Consider the following 27,920-nt stretch of genomic DNA (forward strand, 5'->3'; position numbering starts at 1 on the left):
TATTTGTATCATACAAACTAGTATATGTTGACACGAAAAACAGCTGGACTTAGTACTATATATTTATGTACATTTGTTTAGTTTTTTTGCTAAGTAAAATGTACATGACACCGATATATTATCAGAGGTATTTACCAGTATTTTTTGCTGCAAATGTACTACTACATATTTTTGGTATCATGTGATGACTACTGGATTGAGTCATATGCAACAGGTTTACTTTCTGTTTTCTCGCGATTTCAACCTGTTTTGACGCCAGTTCTGTGGGTTTTCCTTGCAGATGAATCCTGAACGTCCTCTCCGATCGGTAGTTGAGGACATTGTGCCTCCGCCAGACGTGACGTTCGCCCCTCAGCGCTCCGACCTGACCGGTCCGCGGTCTCCGACAAGGGGGATGGGTGGGAGGGAGAGCCAGCCTCTGCTCGGTCGAGATCATGAACATCACGATTTCGAGAACCATTTTCCTGACGACCCTGTCTTTATGGACGTTATACGTTCCGCTGATGTTGCTATAGAGAACGGCATTTATCCTGAGATAATCTACCAGGGCTCCAGTGGTAGCTATTTTGTGAAGAATGCAGAAGGGGTAAGTACGAATGTCACTGACCTACATGTAACGTTACACGATAAAATTATTATTATGTTTATATTTTCATAACACAGAGTGATGTAATAGATTCACACGTGTTGTCTCTTCCTTATACTTAAATCACCATATAAGTACCCAATGTTGCTAATCTTCACCACCCCCTAACGTTAAGTACTACAGTGATCTACGTTTGCTCATCTGTAACATATGGGGTCAACTTCACGGCTAAGTACAATGTAACGTTACATCACAAAATTTTCATGTTGACAATATGCTACAAGTGCCATTATGGTACAGTTATATATAGTATACTATTCCTTTTTCTGCTGTAATACAAATATGATCCTTTGATTTAGAAGCATGACCCTTGATTTTGATTTAGACGTTTGTATTACGTTCATGATAGTCAAAATGGGTTCAACGTTCAACTATTTACTTAATAACCAAAGCTTAAAAATCCATCTATGCACAGGAGAAACTATACAACTGAGATAAAGGTGTTTTCTTATACATGTAGACCGGTTTTATCATTTTATGGGATGGTTTATGTACTATGTACTGAAGGTAGATACAGTATGCTCCAACTTTATCGATAGTCTCTACCCCCCCCCCCCCCATGAGGACACAAACCACAAAGAAGCAAATAATGGATGTCAAGCAAAAGACACACTAAGATAAGTAAGAAGCAAAGAGCCTAATACACAAAAGTTCATTGTTCTAGCCTACATAGTGTACAGTTCAAAGGGCATTGCACTAATACTGTAGTAGTCTACTTTGACCCCACCCTAAACTTTGCCTTTATTGAACAGGGCTCGAAATACTGGGTGCATGTGCACCCAATTTTGGAGCTGTGCACCTAATTTTTTACTGTGGGTGCACTGGTGCACCCAAATATTTTCGTACAGTTTATTGTGTAAAGGTATCACTGCACACTAGTAGACAGCATATTCTTGACATCTAAGTGTAAGAAAATAATACAATCTTTGTTGTAGTACTTGTTGAAGATGTTGGTGTTAGAATTTGAGTTAATTTCGATTTTGAAAGCTTCAAAACTGCGTCCCGAGATCGCGTGCCAAACGCGCATGGACTTCCTGGTCAGGCTTGCAACACTGGACAAGAGAACGCTGACTTCCTCTCGTTCCCGGGCTCTTCACAAGTCACATGATCAAAACATGACGTCCTTTGTTTCGGGAATTTCCGACACTTTCTGTGATAACTTCGGGGACGAGAAAAATGTTAAATTCGTGTATTTCCGTCTTAACCTCGCTAATCTCCGCTGTCATATCGTCACTGTCTGCGGGTCGGCAAAATTTGGCTTTAGATTTCCCCGATGTTCATACCGTCTCAAACATGTCGAAGCAAATTTCCTTGTTGCGATTTCTTCAAGGCCCGAGGTCAGGGCATGAGCGTTACAGAAGCGACGATAGCGGTCCTTCAAGCCCTGGTGATTCCAGTGATGAAGCTGATAGCCAGGAAGGACAAGAAGCACCGCCTTGCCAGCCAGTCGAAGGAGAAACATCCAGTTCTTCCGCTGAGGCAGAGGGGGAGGGGGGCGCTCACGTGGGCGAGCCTGAAGAAAATAATAACATCGCCGGATCGTCCACGGTGTCACTTCCCCCGGAAACGGAGTTGGAGTCGGCGTCGGAGTCGGAGTTGGAGTCGGCGTTGGAGTTGGACTCGGAGTCAGAAGAAGAAGCGGACGGCGATTTTTCGGAGACAGAAGAGACTGCCAAAAGACCAAGGCTTTCCGAGAGGCTTTTTTTAAATATCACCCAGTAATCTTTTAAATATAATGCTTTCCTTTATTTCTTCCGTGGCGTTGATTTTTTTCTTCACCGAGGTTTATGTTAATAACGCGCTGGGACCCTTATTCGTCACTAGTTAGTCTTATTGAAATTTTATCGAGAAAATGAATGCACCACAGTAATTTTGTACACATATTTAAAAAAATTATTTACTTTGATTGATGATTGATAAATACACTTTTCATGCGAATTATTTTTATTTTTACTTTATTTTTATGGTTATTCCTGTTTTTGACTTTGCAAGTAAAATTGAAAGCGTATCCCAATAATCACAGTGACCAATATTTATTTAGAAATGTAACATACCATTGTTTCATAAATACAACTGAAATTATATATCTTCTAATGTTATTACATTGACAACTTTTTTGACTTTTGAAAATTGTCCGTAAGCTGAAAAAACATTCCATGAAGACTTTTCTATCTATTTTGTTTTTAAATAACGAACAGCAGGTCTAGTATGTCATGGAAAAAAATGTCCAATTTTTTCTAGGATGAAGGAAAGGTTTGTGATTAGGTTTTGCTTACAATAGTTACATTCTACTTTATTTTATGTGGTGCACCCCAAAATTTTTTGGTGCACCCAATTTTTTAGGTTGGGTGCACCAGGGCACCTATTCCCAAAGCTGAATTTCGAGCCCTGTTGAATGTATTATGCAGAATAAGGAATATACATCTTTACACAGAAACATTAAACAAGATTGAATCACTAAGATATGTCTACCTATCATGCATATACATGTCACAGTAGAGATTGGAATCCAGTAGAGTCCGGAACTCTACTAGTAGAGATTGGAATTCCAATCTCTACTAGTAGAGACTGGAATTCCAATCTCTACTAGTAGAGTTCTGGATTCTACTAGTTGAGATTGGAATTCCAATCTCTACTAGTAGAGATTGGAATCGGGATCTGAATATTGGGATTCCAATCTCTACTAGGAGAATTCCATATTCTACTCTTAGAGATTGGAATTCTACCAGGACAATCTACAATTCTAATAGGAGAAATTCGGATTGCATAGAAAATATTTTGGAAAATAGACTGAATCATTTCACACAGGACACCTAAGATTTCAGCATAGCTAAGTCTACATTCACCATTACTATTTTAGGTGAGTTACTTCATGTTTTAGATATCTGATAACTTTGACATCAACTTTGGAACTGGCTTGGCAGGGGTGAATTAGCTCTTACCGAGTCACTAACGAACTGGAAAAACTGGTTGAGCATATTGAGTCACTAAGTTACTAACTCATAATGGCCGTATGCAAATGTCTCTGATTGACACACATTATCAGTGGCATTTACAAATAGCCATTGACTAAGGTTGGACCAGACGGCTATCCCCATGGTTGCAATGTGTCTTGACAGAAGGTTTATTAGATATCTAAAACATAAAAGTGATTCACCTAAAATAGTAATGGTGAATGTAGGCTTACCTAGTTTGCTAAATTTTAGGTGTGAAATGATTCAGTCTATTTTCAAAAACATTTTGATGCAATACAAATGTCTCCTATTAGAATTGGAGATTGTCCTGGTAGAATTCCATTCTCTACGAGTAGAATATGGAATTCTCCTAGTAGAGATTGGAATCCCAATATTCAGATCCCGATTCCAATCTCTACTAGTAGAGATTGGAATTCCAATCTCAACTAGTAGAATCCGGAACTCTACTAGTAGAGATTGGAATTCCAGTCTCTACTAGTAGAGATTGGAATTCCAATCTCTACTAGTAGAGTTCCGGACTCTACTGGATTCCAATCTCTACTGTGACATACACATGTAACTAGATCTCAAGCTGATCTTAAAATCCACCTGTCATCCTATAAATGCTGAGTTTGGTAATCCTGAACAGGTATGTGTAGATTGTAGGTTACATGATGTATACCATGTAGTTATCAAATTACATGCCATGTAGGATGACTACAAGAAGTTATGGATGGTCAAGTTATGGTTAGAAATCACTTTTCATTATTAGATATTCATGTTTATTTTCAGACTCCCCAGATACACTGCTTATAAATAAGCTTGTGTAGTCCTGTCTTTTTTCTTATATCTGAAAAAACAAGCTCAAAGTCTTGTTCTGTACAGTTCATGTTGTATACTATAAGTGACAATAGTTTTAATCGTTAATGATATGACCAAAAAGCTTAGGGTTCAAAAGTTTATATATACCTGCTAGTATATGTGTAATTGATAGCGTTATGTTATGTTGATAGATATGCTCGCTAAAATTAATGTTTGCTCTTTTAAGACCAGATGCTGTAAACTCCTAAAGTTCATGTCCCTATCATGTCACTCACAATTAAGATGCTTTCTCTGTAAGGTCCATCGTATTCCCAAATGAGCCATTGTCTGCTCTCTAAATGCCTGGCTCTAATGTACTTACCCATGTTAAATATTTATCACAGAAGTACATGTATGCCTGTTTCGGTATGCTCTTTGAATGTCATTGGGTTTTCTGTGGTTTTCATACACATTTGCAACTTGCAATTTGCAGGCCAAATTGAAATTCCAGGTATAGGACTCAAGAAACCTTCAATTATACAAGTTAGACAGTCCAAGGCAAGGTTTGATGCTGCATTATGAGTCATAGTCTGTACAAATTCTGGTATGCCCATTCAAACATTTGAGATTCAAACATTTATTAGATGCCTATGGCTGTGTTTTAGAGGGGGACTCAACAGCAGAAGAGGAAATTGTTTTGGTTCTGTAGCATTCTTCTGAATCACAAAAAATAATTGTACTGGCAACCTGACATTGAATTTGGACTAGGTAGCAACTGGATCTTTAGCAATCATCCCATATGAACCAATATTTAAGGTATCATTCCCATCATGCATCACATCCCATGGGTCTGCAGTAAACCTGCACTAATCAGTTACTGGATTATACATTTTACAAATTTGGTTTATTTTGTATTCATATTCATAAATGTGGTCTTTTAAGAAATAGCACCCGCTTCTGTGGTTGAGTCCCCCTTTAAGAAGCTGCAAGTAGCTTTAGCTAGCTTTCTATTCATACAAGATTGCAAAAGTTGTTCTAAGAAATAATGTTTCCTGCTCATGCCAGTTTGCTGGCACCATTTGGATGCTTCTACAGTCTCCAGCTCGTCAGAATACCAGGAATGTCAGCAGTCTAATACATGCTCATTTGTGAATAGCTACCAATTCAAATGGCATTTTTTTCACTTGACCAACTGAGTATTGATAATGGTTTGATTTTCTACTGTAACCTTAGTGCGGAAAGCTTTATGTTATAAGAAAATAGATTTATAGAGTTCAAACAGCGTGAATTCCATGGGCACAAGTTGTCTAGCTCGAATTGGCAGAGGTAGCACCAAATATCAATTGAAAAATACCTGCAGTTCCAAAGAAGTTGCTAGAGGGCCCAAACTTATGTAGCTTCTTCCCGAGCACAAGAGCTATCTAGCACCCAAAAATCGTGACCGTAGCTTGATATATTGAAACCAAAAGTTCTGCTGCATTATTAGGAATGCCACTATGGGGGTCAAAATCTAATCATTTCTTTGATAGGACATGATCTAACCACATACTGTATCAAGTTTCATGACAATTCATCCATATATATATATAGCTTCCATAATTATGCTACTAAAACAACTTCTTGTCAAAATCACAAATTACAAATGTGATTTTCAGACAGATGGATTAAAAACTGCATTGTGTTTGTGTAAAGTTTAATCCTGAGCTGACTTTGTAGTTCTAGTTATCTCCATGAAAAAATTTTTTTTCATGGAGCTATCGTATTGCGTGTGCTTGCGTGTGTGTTTGTGTGAGTGTATGTTTGTGCGTCCAGATGCTTAAGGTTAGCATAACTGAAGAACGTCTAGATGGACTGTAATGATATTTGGTATGTGAGTAGGTGTTGGGAGGAGAAAGGTCAAGGTCAATTTCGGGCCCCCTGGTATCTGTCACTGGAACTGCAATGGCGTATTTGTCAAAATCTTTTAAGGAGAATAACTGAAGAAAGGAGCAACAGATTTTCATGTTATTCACTATGCAGGAAGCTTAGACAGAGATGTGTATAATGAAGTGCAAATTATGCAAATTGGGACTCAATTTGCATAAGTAATTAGGAAAATCTATATCTCCATTCAAGGCATGTTGTAGCAGCTCACACCTGTTACATGTTTCGAAACTGGGACAAGAATTCCCCAGGGACCTAAAAGCTGGTGGTCAAACCACAAAGGAGTATACAACCAAACCTGTATACTTGTTTCTGTCATGTGGATAGCTTAAGTGTTACTTGAAATGGTGATAATGCAAATCATAATATAATTTGCATAATTAAAGGGGGCATTTTATAAACCCACTCCGGTCAATGGTACGACAGTTCAAAAATGCAACATATGTTGTAACTGAGAAATAACAAGGGACATTGATAGATAAAATTTATGCAAATGAAGACCTAATTTGCATTATAATTAATAGGAACAAATTTGGAATTCCACATTGGTAGATAACTGGAATTTCATACTTGTGGCATTTGGAAGTTATGTGACAGTGAACATAGTTGAATATAGATTATGCAAATGTGGGCCTAATTTGCATAATATGTATTTCATGGAGATTCTCCAAACTCATGTTCATTAAAGATTCACTTTCTTCCTTTCAGTTTTAGCATTTTTGGGGTCAAAATGATATTGCAATTGATGAGTTCATCTGACCAGCAGCTGGCAAAAGTACTGTCCCTGTAACAGTATGTGTTATCATTAACTGTTTACATTATCATCCCCGTCATGTCTGTTGGTAACTTGCCATTTCTTGATCCACCTGTTAGCCACCCCACACGTTAGTTAATTGCAAAGTTGATACTGTGTTCTATGTACAAATGTTGTGACAAGGTTCCTTTTTTATTCAAGATATATGTAAAGCTGATCCTGTAGAGCAATTGGTTATTTGTTTCTCTGTGAAATAGTAGCAAAATAAATCAGAAGCTGTTTAACATTGTCCAGTTTTGGGAGAAGTTTTAATGCTCCCCTTAGATTCCTACATGTGCATTCTAATGTATTTACTAAAAGGCTTTCAAATTCCCTCAAAGGTTTATCTACTTCCATCCCACATGGTGAACTATGATGATTGCTGATTATGAGTGTTAGGAATATTAGGAAAATTCAAAATTATCAATCATTCAACTGATAAGCTACCTGTAGTGTGTCATATCATATGTACATTGTAGATATACTTAAAACAACACAAGCAAGTCCCTGCAGTATGTCTCATTCATCACATATCTACAAGTGCCGGCACAGGTTTTGTAAAGCTCCTACATGCATACATGTATGTCGTTATCATAATCCCTTTGGGGATCCCACTTGAAGAGTGATTCATTTTATAACCTTTTCACAAGATAGTGATCAGCTTGGTATTAAAGTTTGCCGCGTGCTCCAGGTTTTAATGTTCCAGAGCTTTTCCAGTCATGTGCTGATCCCAGAAGATACTGTCAGAGAGATTGTTCCGATGATCTTTAACGTTCTTCATGGTTGTCCCTCTGATATTAAGAGCCATTTCTCAGTACTCATACGCTATCAGGTCATTGATTTAAGGAAAGGTTAGACCGCTAATTAATTAGCATGAATGTAGTAGTCTTAAAGTGTATAACAACTGTTTTACTTGACAGCCTAATGCTTTGAGAATTTGTCAGTGTTAAACTATTCTTAGGTCACTCAACAATATTTTGTATGTTGCATATTATCTAATAATGATATTCATTGGCATTTTGTGCCTAGCTGCATGGTATCTCGGTGAATGTCAGTGAATTTGAGTTCTTTCTATATATAGAGAGAAAGAAATGAGAGGGAAAACATTCATCAGGAAAACAGTAAAATCCTAACCATCTGTAAAAGTCTTCAGCACCAGGGCCAGCCCTCTACTAAGCTTTACTGACAAATCTTCTATTTATTGGTGGTTTAATAATACGGTAAGACAAATGTTATCATTGACTTATGTTGCTACCAGTGGCTCTAGAATTGTTTGAAAATTCAAAATTGATAAAGTAGTACTAGTGGAAGTCCAAATCTTGTTCTTGAGATTATACATGTACATGTATGTACCCGCTTGAAATGGTTTTCCTCGGAATAGGATAAGAATCGAGTATCATATAGTACTGTGTTATTTATTAGTTTCTGACTTCATCCATCTGTGCAGCGGTGCAACAACACAGAATCAATGTCTGTACAAAGTAATCTAGAACTGGTGGCTCCACTACGGTAAACAAATGCCCCTGTAGTCTGGAAAGTTTGGTCTGTCCACTTGACCTCCGGCTGTTGCCCGTCTGTGCGTAGCACAACGGCGCCGACTTCATCGGGGAGAGAACGACAGTCTCACCGTCTGTTAATATCCTCATTTTTCATGTACCAGACGGGATGTTCTGGAAATCCTTTCCTGTTTTTTTTCTAATATCAGATATCCTTAGGCGGTATGTCTGGAATTCATTTCAGTAGTATTGTATGTCGGCCTGCATATCATTTTGCTTACCTCAAGCAACTTTTGTGAATAACCTTTGTATCCATGCAAGGTATGTGACTAATATGTTCTACAAGCTCATATAATATCAGAGAGAGAACAACACTCTGGGCTAGAGTGCACCTGATATGATTTTATTCACAAACAATTTATACTGCAACCTTTTAAATCATAAGGATTGAAATCAGAACCGGATGAGTTATTGATTCTTTATTCGGTATTATAATATAGGTGTTACATGGCATGGCAGGGTAGAAGATTTTGAGTGATGGTTCAGTTTTCATAACTCTCAAGAGATGATGTGGATAGTAGTATACATAAGTAACATATACCATTTCTTCACAATTCGTATTCTTTGTTATCAATATTCCCAAGATTTATCATTTATCACAATATCGTATAAGCACTATTGCAGAGGAACAAATAGCATTAGAAACAGACATGTAAAAAGAACCAGCTAAAAACATTCAAAAATGTATATTGGCACTGGTTGTAGCTAAACATGCTTTAGGCAGAAGAAAGTAATCTATCCTGTTGGGATAATGAATGAGGAAACTAATTGTAAAAATTATGGGGGGGATGTAAGTAATGTTCTATTTGATTGGGAAAAAAAGGAAATACTTAATGATATATTTATCTTCCTCTCCCAGTGATGAATAAAAAACAGGCAGACCTAAGGCCCCCTTTCCGCTTGATGGTGATCACTGACCGACTGTTGAGCAAAGAAATTTTATTTGTGTGACCTTGATTTTATGATTATAATATGACGCACAATGTAGAAATGTGAATTAAAAGACAACAAAACACACATAATGTTAAAAGATTTGTCCTATATCTATGAAATTTATAAAGCGATCTGTCAAGTTTTTGGGCTCTCAGCTCAGCAGTTGTAGCCTCCAGTGGAAAGAGGGTGTAACAAATGTATTCCGTGCACATCCTGTTTAGGTGATAAGTCATTTCCCATTTGGGAAACTTTCTCCCAAGATGAATGAGCTTACTTTGTTTCTTCACACAAAATTGCTGACATGCATACTGGATGTCATCCATTCTCATTTACTCCTGGTTAGGAGGCTCATTACTGCGTTTCACCCCTCCGAAAAGTGCCGCCAAATGTTAGCACTCGGAGGCCCTGCGCGTGCCCTTTCGCCGCAGATCGTGTCGTGGTGGGGGCGCGGGAGACGTGCTCGATGCCCAAATTTCCATTTGTTGTAATTTGAGAATTGATCTCGGAGGGTAATTTATTGGAAGTCATTGATTTTGAGATTAGTTTCCCCGTCGGCAGACCTCAGGTGGCGTAAAGGGTCAAGTTAGATCAGAGGTGTGAACAGGATGTCAGTATGGAGCCAATATTGCCCAGATTTATGAGTTTCTCCACAAGTCTATAGAAGCGCTGGGCACACCCCTGCTACGCAGCCAGTCATGAGCAGGATATATGACATTGTCATATAATCCTGTCCACAGTATCCATAGGTTTTTCCTAGAGCTGGAATATTCAAAAGAAAGGGCCACACCCATGTTGCAAAAAAGTTAAGATTTAAACCATTTAAATCTGTTTCATTGTTTTTATATATATCTAATACACAAAATTATATTGACATCTGGCAACTTGATACACCATTTCTGCAGTTAGAAATTACTTTGGAGTTTATAGCAAGGGTCTGTCAGTGGTGCTGAAAGTATGGTAACTGCCATGTGGAAAAAACTTTAATCTGTTGCTAACAATGATGATCATATGTATGTTTCAATGATTTAAAAGATAAGAAATATTATTGCATAACAAAGAATAAAGTTTGTTACCAACTGTGTAATACACACCAGCTGACTCTCTTAAGAAAGAAATATATCATCAGTGCCTTCCACATAATAATGCTTTACAATACTTTGATAACATGCCTGCATAGTTCCTAACATGTAATGATTACTAGTATATACTAGTATATCATTGATCTAGTCTTGTAATGAAATTGCATTCTTAATAGCGTGTACTTTTCTGTACCATGACAGGGACAGGGTTAAACAGAACATCTAAGGAAAAGTCTGGGTGAATGCCTGAGCCAGGAAATAGCCTTACAAATATACAGTTATTGAAAGTGTGCAGTAATTGAAGTGTGTACGGTACAGGGGTCTATTTAGATGCTTATCGCAGTCTGGACTGTTTAACATGCAACAGGGTTCCTGTTGACAAATTGACCCAGAAGTGTGGTTCATCTATGGAAGTAGTGCTTATTGATGGATGCTGATGATATAGACCCACAAACACAGCCACCAGGGATGGTGTAATATAACTTCTGCACAGCTCATGTAGAGCACTTCCCATGAGATGTAGGACGGGGCCAAAGATCAATGCACAGATGATGCCATTGATATACAGTATTATGTATGTATTTAGTTCAAACTGTCATCTGCCCCTGTCAATTCTGTATGGTTGAATGCTTGCACACTTTATATATATTATAATAGTTGCGGGGAACTACATATCTGCCAATGTGTATGGATGTTCTGGTGCATCGATAGTTGCCTAAGAAGGGTGGAGGAAACTGGTTGTCAAATCTTCTGTGGTGCCCCAACGGTTAACTACTAGTAGTTAAACCAGAGATGATGAGAGCATTGTCTAGTGTTATCAAGACTTTAGTTATTGTATTATTGCTGTCCTTAAGGCCAGTTGCTCGTCAGTGTACCCTCAAATGATTCTTTTGAACATTTCATTTTAGCTGCGGTCATTCCAAAAGTGTTGTTTAGTTCTTGGCAAATCGGCATGCTCATATTTTTACAATGTCGTACCAACCATGCCACAGAGCAGTATTTGCCACATAGCTCTCTGAGTCCTATCCAGTATCTGAAAAAGACCAGTGTCTGATATTATAAACATAATCTGATTTGGATGTCTGAGTACCAACACTACTAGTAAACATGTGTGCCCTTCAAAGATAAAACTGCTGGTAATGCTGGCAGGAAATGCAAACTTTCTGCTCAGTCATCCAGAAATCGCTACAGCGGCCTGCCCCACCGTTTCAATTATTGTGTGAGAAAATTGGATTTCTATCTGTGCAATCTTGCCAGCCAGGAGGAATTTACGCTAGGAAAGTTTAATCTGTTCACAACACAACCTGTATGAGGTTGGGGGCTGGATTGGGGGTGGAAGAGTGATTGTATTTGACCTTGAGGGAAATACAGATGTAGGTGCATGTTCAGCCCTGATCATGTTACACATCAGGAAATCTTTATTTGCCAAAGGTTAGGCAGGGTTGGAAGGAGGATATAGATTTATACTGTTGATGCAGCTTTTTTCTATCCATGACTTGGAGTATGATATGAGTTACTTGTTCATGGGTTTTCTCCATACATAGAATGAACAACAAGTTGGGTTGCAATAGAAAACAAGCTCCCTAAAGTTGAAAAAGGAAGATATTCCCTGATATACTCTTTAGTCTTTATGTACATACATGTTGATGGCTGAAATGTCAGAAAGCTGTTGTCATATAAGTTTTGAAAGACACGTTCAATGCTAGCCTTGTAGCACATTTTTCCACAGCTGGGCAACATAGTCCACCAAATAACAATTGCGTTCCTCTATGTTTATACAGAAAAAGATTGGAGTATTCAAGCCCAAGAACGAGGAACCATACGGACACCTGAACCCCAAGTGGACCAAGTGGATGCAGAAGATCTGCTGTCCGTGTTGTTTTGGGCGCAGCTGCCTGGTGCTGAACCAGGGGTACCTGTCAGAGGCAGGGGCAAGTCTGGTCGATCTCAAGCTACAGCTGAATGTGGTTCCAAAAACTAGGGTAGGTACAAGTCTCTTTGAACAGTAGTTATGGCATATTGCCATATGCATACTGGTCATCTCTCTGTACTATCTCTGATACAGCCAAAGACACGAGAAACAAGTTTGTCTAGCAATCGTATGCTGTGCAAGATCATGAAACTGGCTTTTCTTCTGTAAGTATGTTCCATTCTTTGAACATACTACTTTATCAGTGGATTCTTCGGTGATTGTAGCTGTATATTACATGCATCTGGATGTTTCTGTGTGCAACATATGTGGTTGAGAACTCTTACTCAAGACTTGATCAAAATGTGTCACGATTGCCCTAGTCCATGTGTTGGTCAGTGTGAATATATGCAACTTTCCGAGAATAGTTGATTTCAAGTTTTTGTTCTGATACATGTGTTCTGATGGATATGTTCTATTTATGGTATCCTCCAATTCAAGAGGGTGTGCATTGATTATCTGATCAGTCACAGTTACCAAATTGCCATCTGTCCAAAATGATTCAACCTTGAAGTTTCATCTAAACCGTACAGCTTGTACTGACCATCTTACTTTACCATTATTGTCACATCTATTGATTATAAAGTACTGCAAATATTTTGCCACTGGATTCATCTTGTACTGATAACAGAAAGTTTGGCACTTGTCTCTGCTGTTACTTTCCTATGGACAGATGTAATCTGGAGAATTGATTGCTGGCAGGAGATACCTTATCCCTCTCCCTTACTTCTAAGCCTTGTTGTAAATTTCATCCATGTTGTTCTTAACTATCCTCTATCTCCGTATTCATCAAGGCTACAGTAAATTCCATGTTTTCATCCCTCCCATAAGATTAATGCCAATTGGCTGGAGTTAAGTATGTTATCCATCACAACAGAAACCACATCCTTTCCCTTCGCCGTAAGGAGGGTTTGATCACGCCTTTTCATCTTGCATTCGTTGGCTGCACGTAGACATGGAATTTGTCACTACACAAGCAATTGTATGGGCAACTTCCTCCTATATATCACTGTATTTGATAATGTAGCATTTTAACAAAATAGTTCCAGGAAGGAAACAGAACATCCATCTTATATCTGTGACTTGATTTCCTCTCTGCTGTAATAAGATTTGTTAAGCATTGTAGCCAATTAGAAGAGAAGTGCTTTCGTTACAGCAAGTGAATTTTTCCCAAGTTAGAACATTCATCTAAGGGCTGTTAGAGAGAAAACGTTGCAGAGTATCACTAGGATTAGCAAAGGAGATATGAATCCAGTTAGAGCATGATTGGAGAAATCTAATTATGGATATTGGATGTGGAGTTATCTTCAATCAGAAAGTAGAACATGCTGGTGACATATATTTCAGTTTCCTTATTATATTTGTCAAGCAGCCACCAGCACCCAAATGGAAGGGATGATGCTATGTGTAGATTGGCATAGCCTACTTACAGAGAGAGTTCCATGAATCTATTAACTCTTGTAGAAACCTTTCAAAGAAATTTACTCAAAAATGAATACATTAGGTTGCACAGACATGCATGTATTTGCATATGGATAAGGTAAGACCTCTGCATGGAGATATGCAAAAGATTTGCCACTTGTCCCAATTAACTCAGAATACCAGCGTGATTAGGTTTGAAAGCCATCAACAAGTTGCCCATTAGCCTGTGTTTCAGTCAATCAGTCGGTGGGTGGAATTGATTGCCAAGTGCATGTATGTCAGAGTAATGAAATGGTGAATCGGTGATGTGCAGTACTCCTGTCAAACTGTCACTGCTGTCAGATAGGAACACCGACTGATTGGAAAGGGGCATCTTCTACCACTTGTGATGAACTGCAAAAGGGTACCTGTACTCTGTATCATATGAACCAATATTAACTGCAAGCTGAATTCGAACCCATATGTCTTAAGGAAAGTATTGGCGTAAAAACTTATCCCTATTACCAGAAACATTATTCATGTCACGTTGTCCAATATCCCTAACGATGAACAATAGTGCTGTAATCACAAAACCCTGAAGAACCTTCAAAAATGAAGCTCAATTCCTGATGATTTGATACACAGTACATCCTTGATGAAGGGATAATCAATGAGACTCAACGAGTGCTTCCAATTGCACACAATGTGCATGTGATGCCGAGTCAATACGGAAATATATTCACTTTCCATGCCATGGCCACTGGGGAAAGGAAAGTAGATATTCGATCCGAAATGAAATGAAGGAATTGACTTTAAAATCTGATAATCAGATTTCTTATCATGATGATAGTAGGTAACATCTATTCTGTATTTTTGGGAAGTTGACTAGTCTCAATATTGATCTTCAGCCTACCTTATGTCTGCACCCAAATATGAATTGATTATAACAGCAGTGTAAGGCGCAAAATACTGGTCATCTTTGCACAGGCACTTTGTAGAAAGTCCATCTACCTTTTAATAGCTTCTCTTTTAGACATACACTGTACATGTATGTTATCTTAAGGTTCTACTCCAGATCTGATGCAGAAGAAATGTAAGACTATCTTTGTAAAAAGAGACCTGTAAATATTTATCTTCAAATGTAAGATGTCTCTCCTAATCCTCATTTCACTCATTTTTACTGTTTCAGCTAATGGAATGTTTTCCTCCAAGAAGATGTTTGACTCCCAAGCTTTCATGAGCTCAGTACAGTCACATCAATAAGCAAAATACTAGTAGTAACTTAGTCATCCTTGTGAGCAGACATGGAGGCATTCAAGTCATAAATGCAGATATTGGCCTCTGAGGAAAGATTAACCAAACCTTCTTCTGTGCATTGATTGTACACAGGTGGTCAAACTAGCCAGCGAGACATTCAATTACAACGCCGCTGACCGAGCAATTTCCCGGACAAAGAAATCCCTCTCTGAGCGCTTCCCAGACAAGATAGGACGACACATCCACAGAGTGGGCCTGCCCCCGAAGGTAAGGTAATCTGGGGCTTAGCTACGGCCATTATGGTTAGAACAACATATTGGGTCCAAAGAACTGCACATTTGAAGAAGGTTTAACCATGGGCATTCCAACTTACCAGCAGTAGTGCAGGTACAGATTCAGTGCTATATGATGCCCATGCTCTGCATAAGTCCAGTTATTAATCATGGCAACGGGGACCACTTCTATGTAACAAATAAAACCATGAATTTTGACATTGTCAACATTGATATTAACAAACAATACCTGTGCATATAACATCAAACTTCAAACATGATATTTCCTTCTTCTTCATTGTATGTTTCTATTGTTAAAGCATATAGATAGCCAATAAAATCATCCCACAGTATATAACCTTCAGAGTTGGTCTGCCTTTTGCAATAATCAAATTCATGCCTCGCTGGCAACTATAAAAACTGGGTGATTCTGTCAGATGTTACAGATAGGTCATTTTTAAACCATTATACATAATGATGTTAGAATCGACTGGAGTGACCTATAATGATCTTAATGTATTCTCCCGCCACCCCTTCATTAGCACATGTGCAAAGTAATTAGGTAAACATTGATTTTATAATGAAAATGTTCATTAGTCATCTTCTCTCCCCTCTGTGAAACTTTGGTGGCAGCTGCCGTACCATCCGGTAACCCGGAATCATTGCGAGTGGCTTAAGAGCCTAGGAGGGAGGAGGTGGCTTACGTGGGCTGGAACTGCAGGCAGCCAGTGTTGGGGAGATTTACTTTAATGACTTTTGGGATAAGCCGTATGATCTGTCAGCTGGAGCGTAATTGTAGCCCAGGGAAGGACAGGGCTGCGTTGATAAGGCATGGGAGAGATAGGATACAAGCCGAGGGATGCAGCGGGAAGTCGGATGATTCTGATGGAAATGATACCGTGAAAAATAAAATTGTAGTGTTGTCTGTCATGGACTAACCCAATGAAGTGTCATGTTATTACAGTACATTTGTGTGTAGAAGCAATTTTGTCCACTTGATAGATTGTGTAGAGGGTGCTAACCTAATAGCAGAAAAATTGGAACAGAAGGCCCATGAATCTCTGTGCCCTGTGCATGGCTGGACCATAATGCCCGGGTCAGTCATCCTTATTCCCACATACATCATTTCCCGCCAAGTTAAGGTCCCACAGTGCCAGCTGCTGTTCTCTCCTGCAACTGGCTTATTTCTTGAGCCCATCATATTTCTGTAGCTGTCAACAGACCATTTTGTCACAGCATCTTTGATGGGTGGAGGGTCCATCATGGCATGTGTTTTTAGCCAAACAAGATTCAAATCTCACCATGCAACACCATGATAACAAACAAACAAACAAACACACAAATGGTACCAAAAACATAACCATCTTGGCAAAAGTGTTAAAGAAAACAATAAGCCACTACCTCACCTTACCACAATTTCTCTTTTTTTCCAAACAGCCTGTACTTTACAGTCTTGTTTTCTATGTCTCCTTGCTTGTAGGTGGGGTCTTTCCAAATGTACGTGGACGGGTACAGAGATGCCTACTACTGGTTAGGGAAGTTTGAAACAGAACCACTGCCCGAACCCATCAGCACTCAGTTCGCGTTCCAGTTTGAAAGACTGGTGGTGTTAGATTACATCATCAGGAACACAGGTGAGTCTCTGTACACTTCATCAACATGTTTTCTGTATTCTTCTAGTAACTACAGAAGAGTACTGGCTCTGGTATCCAAGCATGTCCAATAGAATCTTCAATCCACAAAGAATTCTTTATTCTAGCTAGAAGTTGATATATGATTGTTTGCCAATCAAATTGGATGTTATTCTAAATTCACACAATGTATGAGTTGTCAAAACTAGATCTTATGTTGCAAAGTACATATACAAGTAAATATATGTGGTAAGCACATCAGGTTATACTGAAACATTATGATCGGTGGCTATGTCTGGCTGTGATGATCAACTTACACTCCAAACTCCTGAAGTAAGAAAGCTCAGAAGTGTCCACATTGCCATATTGAGCTCCCCCTTGCTGACAGTAAAAGAAAGCCTCTGTGACACAGGATTTTGAAGTCTCCTACAAGCATCTCCATGGGACTGGAGTTTGCTCATTATCATGCAGATGGTTACACCGCGGGCTTGTCACCATGCAGTAATTCCCCTCAAATTAATTGTGCCTCGGTCGCTCGTCAATTTCCCATTGACCTCCCTCCTGATTGGGGTTATGTGTCGTCAGAACTTTTGATTTGAACTCCCCCAGCAATTGTTTGTCAATGAAATCTGATTGGTGGTTTGGATTCACCGTGCATCGTCAATGTCTTGATATGTGAGGGTGGATACCGCGATGAAAATCCCAATGGAAGGGTTTGGGCTTATCGTAACGACAGACTGCTCGCTATGGAATTACCTACTTTTGATGGATGTGCCAATTTATTAGTGACCCCTGTCGTAGTCGGGTAACTAGCTCGTCGTGAAAGATTTATTAGTGGTGTACAGAATGGAATGGTCCATCATGTCGCACCTCATTTCTGTAAAAAGAGCAAGTTGCTCTTTGTCTGTCGACCCATCCACATTTTAGCAGTGACCTCTGGTGGGTCTGTGTCAACTCTGCATCAGTCACTGTCCTGTTGGTGTTGGGGATAGGGGTAGTCACATTGTTACAATACTAGAGGCCCTATAGGAAACAAGCTGCAAATTCCCATCAGCTACCTTACTAATATTCATGTATGATCGATCAGTGGTAATGTTAACTCAGAATCTGAAAACGTATTTTCCTCGTAGCAAGTAGTGATTGTACAACCAGTGGACTGATGATAGAAACTCATCACGTATGGACTGACTGGTGGAAACAAGTTGAGAACAACACTCTCTGCTGCACAAGCTGATGTGATTAAGATAGACAAATGAGCATTTCCTGTCACCCTGAGCCTGTGTGCTCCTCCATACATCACACAGTGCTTGAGATGCCATCTGCATGTTGTTCAGTAGAGGTCATGTTGGAATGACCTGCACTGTTGTTCTGTACAAGAATGTACCTGTAAAAAAAAGATTGCCAAATATACATGTATATTATAGGATGGAAACTTAGAAAAACTAAGCTTGTTCTTTGCACAACTTTTTCCATACGAGTGTGATTACCTAGTGTCATGGTATTTTGTTGTATGCAAAACTCTTTTGATCAGCATTATCTATACTCTCCAAGCAGAGGAGTGGGTCCGGCAGGTTTTTGGCGTGTCCTTAGGCGTTTTTGTCGGGCTTTCTACTTTGTCATGGTTTTTTTGTCTAGCCCAAAGCGTGGGTTGGCTAGACAAAAAAACATGACAAAGTAGAAAGCCCGACAAAAACGCCTCTACCGGACCCACTCCTCTGCTTGGAGAGTACATTATTTATGTGTAGAAAGTCAAAATTTGAAAGACACAATGATCATACAAACTAGTTGATAGTTGATACTATCTTCCCATCCAAGCTCACAGCCTCCTGTCAGTAACAAAACAATGGGAACCATCATCGTCATCATTTTCAAAATAAGAACTTTTATTGAGATATTTTCCATGGGTAAAGTTTTGATATACTTAACTCTGACAAGAAATAGCAAAGGGTTTTTAAATAAATTTTTCCTTTGTCATAGGACATCAGTGCTGTAAAACAGCACTGTAACTCAGTCCACTTCTTTCCTGGAGAAAACTTTAATACTCAAAACAAAAGTCCTCCATCCATTTTGAAATCGACAGTAGTCTGTCATGACATTTACTCGCAAGCAAAACTCTTTTGATAATCATAATCTACATGTAGAGTCCATTCCGTGTCACCGCGAGGGTTTTATAATAATATTTGTAATCATTTTGAAAAATTTCTTATAAAAGAATATCTGACTGACAATAGTTCTAAATTTTTCTAAAAGATCAAATACAAAAATATGAATTTATTTGAATTTGATTAGATAATTTAGAAATATTTTGAAAGTAACTGCACAAAAAACTCTTTATTTGTAATAATTTCTAAACATCTATGTGATTATTTAACTTTTAGGAATATTAACAGAAAATGGTAGAAAATGGTTAACAATGGTAGAATGGTGATTGCCCCCATAAAAGTAGGTGCTAATCTGGCCCTTTTGTCTGCCTTTGTACATCTTTAGACTTCACTGCAGGACACTGTTGGGTCCTTTGTGGAAAGCATTCATCCCTAAACTTCGTAAGGATGTGTGAATTACTTTCTTCCCAGCCCTCTGACCTATTTATAGAGATGTTGCAAATAATGGTAGAAAATGGTAAGAAATTGTAAATAATTGTAAATTATGGTAGAATGCTGTTACCATTATTTAGAAACCATTGTAAATATCATATTCTACATCATGAATATTTCTTAAGTTGTAGAAAACTTAAGAAATATCTATAAAGTTGAAATCACATTCAAAATATTTCAAAAGTATCAAATCTCTTACACAAATAATAACAATAACTTAGAAAATAGTTCTAAATTATGACAATAACAACCCTCGCGGTGACTTGGAATGGACTCTAGCCTGTCGTTTATGACAAAAACTTAGCGCTATGTCCTTGGGGTTTGCATTTAGATGGTATTCCTAATGACTGCAGCACCATTCCTTAAAGGTGCATCCTCTGGTAAATAAAAGAAAACACAAAGGGTTTAGGAAAATATTTCAACATCGTACCTGCCAGCTATGAATATAAGGAACTTTATAATACTAACACTGATTAATGGGGCTTTAGCCCAAATTACCTGCCAACTTTTTTTGTAAATTGATTTTGTTAAACACAATGAGGAAGTTTGTATTTCTGATAGAAAACCCACTTACTTTCAAACTGTTAGTGTTACTTTAACACCTTGGTTATGTTGCTATTAGCACAGCAGAGTAGCAATATGCATAGGTCACTGAGAAGGTTGGGGGTCAGGTAGTGGGTTGATGTAGGCGAGAAGTAATTTTCCTGCTGTATATTGCCTTGTCATGTTTGTTCAGGCTTAACGGTCTGGATTGGGTGTGTGGGAGATACAATCATGTATTCCAAAAGTACCCTGAAATTTAAAAATGTTTGTTAATTTCAGAGAAAGGATTATGTTAAGTTTGCATCTTTATTCTTGAAGCTTGCTGACAGCCAAAGGCACATGTATATTGTATATACAGGTGATCTAGAATGACTGTCAGCAGATACCAGAAGCTTGATGCAGCATCTGTTGTATTGCCACCTTTCATACTGTTCCCCCATTGCATGGATACATTCACTGTTTTGCATTTGACAGATTTCTGACTTAATGTAGCAGTTGTTTACATGAATTTGATCCGTTTGTGATCATGAGTGTTATAACTGGATCAAACATCAGAAGATAATTTGCAACAAAATGCTGTCACATGTGAGCATGTCATTGGCTGCAATAAATTTGATCTAACCAAGACTTCAGACCCTAAAGTAGGTCTGGATTAAAATAGATATAAAGTAGGACTACTACAGAGGCTCAAGATTTTAGTTCCTAATTTCCCTATAAGAAAGAAGAAAAACATCTTGCACAGTAACACCTTTACAGCTTTTGTTAGAAAAAGTGATTCTGCATAAAGTATATTGACATGTAGTAAAGGAGATGAGCCACCAAACACAACAAAGTCACAACATTTATCTTTGTTAGAGGAAAAGTGATTCCACGAGCTTGTTTGGGTGCAATGTGGTGATGGAATTATCCCAAGGGGCCTAATTAAAAGGGAAGAATGAGCAGCTTTTGTATCTGTAGTAACTATTTTGTAAGTATTACTTGCTGTTTTATTGTACATGAGCCTGTCCAATTAATTTATAGGAAGGTGATGATAGATCTTTGTGTTTATAGGCCCTACCACTCTAGTCCTTTGGTTCTTGTTTCTTTTTTAAGTTACGTGCATGGAAGAAGAGACCAATTGTTTTACAAAACTGTTGATGATAAACTGTGATGATCAACTTGAGTTTTCTCAAGTCATTTCAATGAATGAAAATTGGCAAAAGTGTAAACTTTTCCATTCTAGAAACTTAGTCAGGCATGTAGAAGTTTCCTGACACTGAATGCTGGAATTAAGTCAAATCTGATAATCAAAATGATAAAACATCCATCCTTACACTTACAGCTGCATTTTTGTATCTATTCGCTCTATTTTGATGTGTTGTCAAAGTCAATATTAGATAGAGTTACAGAGCACAATGTTTCATCCTCAATGTCCAACTAAGAGATTCAGAATCTGTAGATTGAATCAACCAAACAGCAGGCATGCTCACCAGCTGACACATCTGCTTCTATAGATGTTGTTTCTTCAGTGCTGGCTTAAATCACTTCTCTGAGATGCCTCTCAGGTGTACTATACAATGTAAGTCCGAAAGGTGACAATGACTACTATGCAGAAAACAGTATAGCAAGTTTATCATGGCTATGTGTGCTGTGTCTCTTCCTTCTACCATGTCCAAATGATGGGTCTCACCCTCCTGGCCTTGTCAGATATGACCCAAATGGTAAATGCACTCTGCTGTCAATACTCCTCAGCTACGGGGACTACAACAAGTGGGTAATACCCAGGCAATGAGCTGGCACTGATGGGAGAATCCAAGATAAAACGGGGGCCAATTGATCTTCATAGAGAATGGGGTGGAGCCAGAGAAATTGCTGTGTCTTACTGGTTACCACACTACAAAAACAGTTTTAAGAGGATAGCTGCCAAGATGTGATAACATTTCTTAGAATGCGATTGCTTCATGTTGAAATTCATTTGTCTATGTTGTTTACAGACAGAGGTAATGACAACTGGCTGATCAAGTATGATGTAGAAGAAGGAGAAAAGCCTGAAACTCCAGTAAGTTGGATCAACACATAAAGCCTGTTTTCATTCAATTTAACAATGAAGGTGTAAGTTGTGGTAATGTCTCCCTGCAATATACCAGCATTTTCATAGCCTCGTCTACCTTTTTCAGTCTTCTTTTTTTTACTGTATTTTTATGAGACGTATTGTTTCAAGTAAATGTTTTCCTTTGCCTCTCCATATACCCACAGTCATCTGCCATGCAAGCTACAATGTAGATACCTTAGTTATGTTACCATGTTGTGTGTTGATAGGAGCGAGACTGGACCATGGTGGAACAGCCCAAAATCAAGATTGCTGCTATTGACAATGGCCTGGCCTTCCCCTTCAAGCACCCGGACTCATGGAGAGCCTGTAAGTAGGAAGAAAGGCAAATGTAGCATGCTGAATTATCTCTTGACTTGTGCTTGTTTGATGCTTGTATCATGTACCTTTTGCATTTGATATTCATTGAGTTGCCCTAAATCTTTACAATAATTGTAGTTATATCATATGCTTACTGGAAACCATACACAGTTGTGCTTCAATGTGTCTCAAAAAGTGCCGATGTTTTGTGTGAGTCAAAAAGTTTGCAAACATTCAGTGCAATGAATGTACCAGTAATGTACTGTTTGAACATTGCGATAGACATTTAAACCTTTTCTTACAGACCCGTACTATTGGGCATGGCTGCCGCAGGCCAAGAAACCCTTCTCAACAGAGATCAAAGACCTCATCCTGCCACAGCTGTCGGACATGAACTTTGTACAGGAGCTGTGTGAGGACCTGTATGAGCTGTTCAGGGTAGGAAGGACACCTAGCAGAATAGGACTGTAGTGCAGCATCATGAACACTTAAAATAGCTGTGTTTGTTGAGTGTCATTACCTTCGCCGAGAAGGTTATGCAGAGGGTAGCAGGGAGGTTATGCAGAGGGTAGCGTTTGTGTGTGTGTGTGTGTGTATGTAAAGAAGCAGAATAACTCGAGAAGGCTTGGATGGATTGTCGTGATATTTGGTAGGTGGGTAGGTCTTGATGAGACTAGGAAATGATTAGATTTTGGGTCCCCTAGCGGCTTGTTACGGTACTGCAGCGGAACTTCCTGTTTTTATATCTCGTGTTCTGGACAAGCTATGGAACTGATTTTTGAGTGGTAGATAGCTCTTTGGACAGAGAGTAAGTGGTATAGGTTTTGGCCCCCTAGCGGCTTTTTTGGAACTGCAGGAGCAGGTTTTGGTTCAGACTTTGAAAGGGAATAACTCAAGAAGGGCTTGATGGATGGTCATGAATTTTGGCAAGTAGATAGCTTGAGTGATGATGAATGTGATTAGATACTTATTATGCAAATCATTATCTTATTTGCATAATTAATGAGGAAAGTTTACACAGCCGCCAAATTCCATGGTAGGACTCTCAAACATGTGACATATGTATCTGAGGAAGAGAGAAATATTAATAGATATCAACTATGCAAATGAGGACCTCATTTGCATAATTAATGAGAAAATACTATAACTCAAGATGGGCATGATGGATGGTCATGACTTTTGGTATGTAGATAGCTGACGTGATACTTTGTATGGTTGGACGATGATTATGCAAATCAGATTCTAATTTGCATAATTAATGAGACAATTTTAAAAACCTGCTGTGTACCATGATATGACTATTCAAATATGTGACATTTGTAACTGAGGAAGAGAGGGATGTTGATAGATAGAAAATATGCAATTGTAGGCCTAATTTGCATAATTAATGAGTAACTACGTTGATTCCATACAGGTAAATGATGGCAATTTCATAGTTGTAGCATTTGGAAGTTATGTGAAGGTGTACATACTTGAATCAAATTATTCTGATACAGACCTCATTTGCATAATTGATGATGTTACCATAACCTTCTATGTTAAGCTTATACTTAGGACAACGTCTGTTATTTGGGTGAAGACGATCAACTAGTATGATTTATAATTAATGAGAGACACTCCTACTACGTCAGTCATAAAGGTTAAAATCATTTGGCGAAGGTATGAGGTCGTGGAACTCTAGTTGTGATTTAAAGAATGTATCTTTGTCATAGCTAGTATAAGTTGATACATTTGATTGTATACTGTAGCAAAACTCAGGAAAAATGCATCAATTGATTTCTTCATTGTCAAACAATTCCTACATTGTCTAACCAAGTGAACTTCTTTTTCCATCACAGAAAGACAAGGGTTTTGACAAGAGTAAGTTTGAGAAGCAGATGTCAGTCATGAGAGGACAGGTGAGCTACATGTATTTCCCATCAAATGTCAATGTGAGCTTAAACTAAGCTGTGATAAACTTATGAAATCTCGAAATTAAATGATCCCATCAACATATGTGATGATGAAGCCTTTTGTCATAGGTTTCCATGGTACAATCCCATGTGTTTTCCTCCCACAGATTTTGAATCTGACGCAGGCGCTACGTGATGGGAAGAGCCCGCTCCAGCTGGTGCAGATGCCGCTTGTCATTGTGGAGAGAGGCAAGCCTGGAAGCGGGCCGTTTGCGGAGAGAGTCAAGACAATCGGCGACACCTTCACTCAGAGCTTCCAGGAGCGAAGACCCTTCTTCTCCTGGTGTTAGACCTTACCACTATTTATAACATGTTAGTGATTCTGTGTTGATTACACAAAGACTGGTGATAAGGCATCTATGGAGTGAAGCAACTCAGACATTGAAGTGTTACTTTGATATACCTGTGTTATTCTTCTGTTTTATACATAATGCACTTTTGAATTGGTGACAGATATGATCTTTTTGTTACAAATATAGAAAAACAGATGCAGGACAACATTGGTAATCAACCAAACTTTAACAATTGATGGCTCCTGAATTGCTGGAAAAGTTATTATGAAATGAGGGAAGTCTTATCCAGTTTCCTGTATACATGTGTTCTGAAAAAATGCCCTTCAGAATGTGTGATGCCAAAAGAGGCCTTGCTAGGATTGTCAAGAGATTTTGTACTGTAGTATGTAATTGTAGGGGTATTACTATTACAGTAGTAAGGCTAGAATGTAGAATGTTTAATGGTAGAATATAGAATGTGCAATTATGGTATCATGGAAGCCACTCTGATCTCCTAAAATTTTTTGCCATTAGTCAAAAATTGTGTATTGTTGGTGTGAAATATATTTGAAACTTTAGCTGCTGAAAAGAATACCTCAATTTTGTTTTTCTGTCAGTATTATACTTTAACAATGATGAAACAAGAAGAGTGCAAAAAGGTTTTGGTATTTTTCTTCTCATTATGTGTTTAATTCTACATACAGCCTCATTCAGTTAACATATCTATTACTAGTACAACGTTTGATTGAATGTATAAACTAGTATTGTACTTTCCAGTCAGATCCATTTTGACATGTTTAAAGAAAACGTAGAGTGGCATTACCAAAATTCAACCCATCTGATGATAGTGGGACCAGGGTGCTGTTTTCATCTCACCTAGATTTTATTACCGTACTTCTGTGATAAACGAGAATCACCAATTTAGCCCATTGTACCTGCTTTTGATATTACATGTACTGGATGTTGTACTGAGGTTTGTGTGGCATGGTCAGTGTGTTGTCCTAAGCACCAATTTTCTCTTAAGTTTCAAAAGAACACTGGGTATTAATTAATGATATTAAGCATGTATCTAATCACATGCCTCCGAATGCTGCATGTAGTTGTACAGAGTATCCTGTGAGTGCAATAACTGAGGAATAGGGCTACAAGTACTCATATATTTGTACTGAAGATAATATTGAATTTCTTATATGATTAGTATAGAGTTACTGACTCACTGCTATGGTGAGCTTTTTAAGTTTTTGTTTCAATAACATTATACACAATGTATTAGCCTTGAAGTTATATATATGCTGCGGTAGAAAAGGTTTTGAATGCTGTACAGATTTGTAATTACTTGTATTCGTATGTAAATATCAGGAACGTCATTTATTGCTGAACCAGGAAGGGTAGCTTGGTGCAAAGGTCGGTGCAAAATTTTATTTCAGATCATCACTTTGTTCCTGCAGAAATCTATTATTAACAGGGTGCAGAGTGTTTCACTTTTGTCTCACAGACCGGGCCCCACAAGCCTTCCCGGTCTAATTGAATGCAGTCTGCATAGAATGATGTTGTTGCTTTGCTATGGTGTGTCATGAGAACAGTGTAACAGGAAATCAAAATGTAGTACATGTACCTGTAGCTTAGCCTTAGTGTCATACTAGTTAGTTCAACGGCTCCTATACTTCACCAAATTGTTTGGTGAAGGGAAGGTATGGGAAATTTGGAACTAACTAGGATGAGACGCAGGCTACTTATAGCTTAGAGCTTTTTCAAATACTTTATGTGTCGGTATTAGATAAATAAGCCCAACTGTTAGTGTTATGTGCATCGCATTTGGCTTCAAATGCTTATGTAAGGTTTGAGCTCTCACTTTCAAGAAAAGTTGGTTTCCTGCTTTGATATCTAAGAACATTGGGAAACAATTGTTACATAGATTTGAAGCCCCTGCCATGCCGCATGCTTACAAGAACTTGACCAGTGGAACAGACTGACACAGACTGACACAGATATGGACTGACGTAGAGACAAGACATGAATTGATTTGTATTTCTATTTTTGTTTAAACCTACAAGTATTTAACATGTCCCAATAGTATAAACTTTAGGTTTAAAAAGAAACTTCATTTTCACCATATTCAACTTTTCACAGTTTGTGATCATGAAGATTTGTCTTGAAGGGTACTTCATCTGTCCTCTGCCATACACTAATGTGGCCTGCTGCTGCTTAATGAACAAAGGAACACATTGAAAACCTGTATCTGTTACTATGATGTTACATTATGTTTCCCCTGTAGGTTTCAAAATGTGTTGTGGTAAAACAGACAATGTGTAGAAATCGTGTGTTCAACATGACAAAAACACTTTCATTTTGTACAGCATGTATATGTGTGCATATTTAACCAGATTTATTGCTTAATCAAGGTCAGTCCTACTGACTTTATTGATACAGGATTTGACATAAGCAAGCAGGTAATACAAGTACATGTGTACAGAAGGAAAATAACTAAAGGCACAAAATGTAGCAAACACTTGAAGGTATAAACTGTTTTATTTATAGCTTTTGGTCATTGTGTGTAAAATGGACACAATTACATGTAGTGTTTATGACAATATTTTTATCATTAAACAGAATAAGAAATACATGTTCAACATTATCAGCAGTACTGAAAAGTATCCTGTAATGTCTTTGTGGCTGAAATTCATTGTTTTTGTTGTGCAAACATTGATGGGATAAGTCTTGCAGCATTTGTACAGTACTGGCTATGAATTTTTGCTCCATTGTTTTAGAGGGAGATGGAAGTGTTTTGGATCTAATGTGAAAGTCCTCTCCAGCCAAGTTCAGACTCTCTGTCAATCACTGAACATGCACTCATGCTTCCTGATGTACGTTAGAAGTCGGAATAAAGGATTTTAAAGTATCACCAAACGTTTGTGAAGTGCACATTACAGTGGTCCTACATATGAATAATCAGAG

The 27,920-nt window shown here is 38.3% G+C and overlaps 1 protein-coding gene across 1 annotated transcript; it reads left to right on the forward strand.

The window, feature by feature from the left end:
- Nucleotides 1–173: 173 nt before the first annotated feature.
- On the forward strand, nucleotides 174–27,872 carry LOC136430851 (phosphatidylinositol 4-kinase type 2-alpha-like). The gene is made up of 9 exons (XM_066421896.1): nucleotides 174–586; nucleotides 12,467–12,667; nucleotides 15,445–15,579; nucleotides 17,065–17,218; nucleotides 22,326–22,390; nucleotides 22,651–22,750; nucleotides 23,046–23,179; nucleotides 24,580–24,639; nucleotides 24,801–27,872. Exons 1-9 carry the CDS (start codon nucleotides 281–283, stop codon nucleotides 24,981–24,983), a joined length of 1,338 nt encoding a protein of 445 aa, XP_066277993.1. The 5' UTR covers nucleotides 174–280; the 3' UTR covers nucleotides 24,984–27,872.
- Nucleotides 27,873–27,920: the final 48 nt, after the last annotated feature.

Source organism: Branchiostoma lanceolatum, chromosome 3, assembly GCF_035083965.1.
Source record: "Branchiostoma lanceolatum isolate klBraLanc5 chromosome 3, klBraLanc5.hap2, whole genome shotgun sequence".
Taxonomy (NCBI): Eukaryota; Metazoa; Chordata; class Leptocardii; order Amphioxiformes; family Branchiostomatidae; genus Branchiostoma; species Branchiostoma lanceolatum.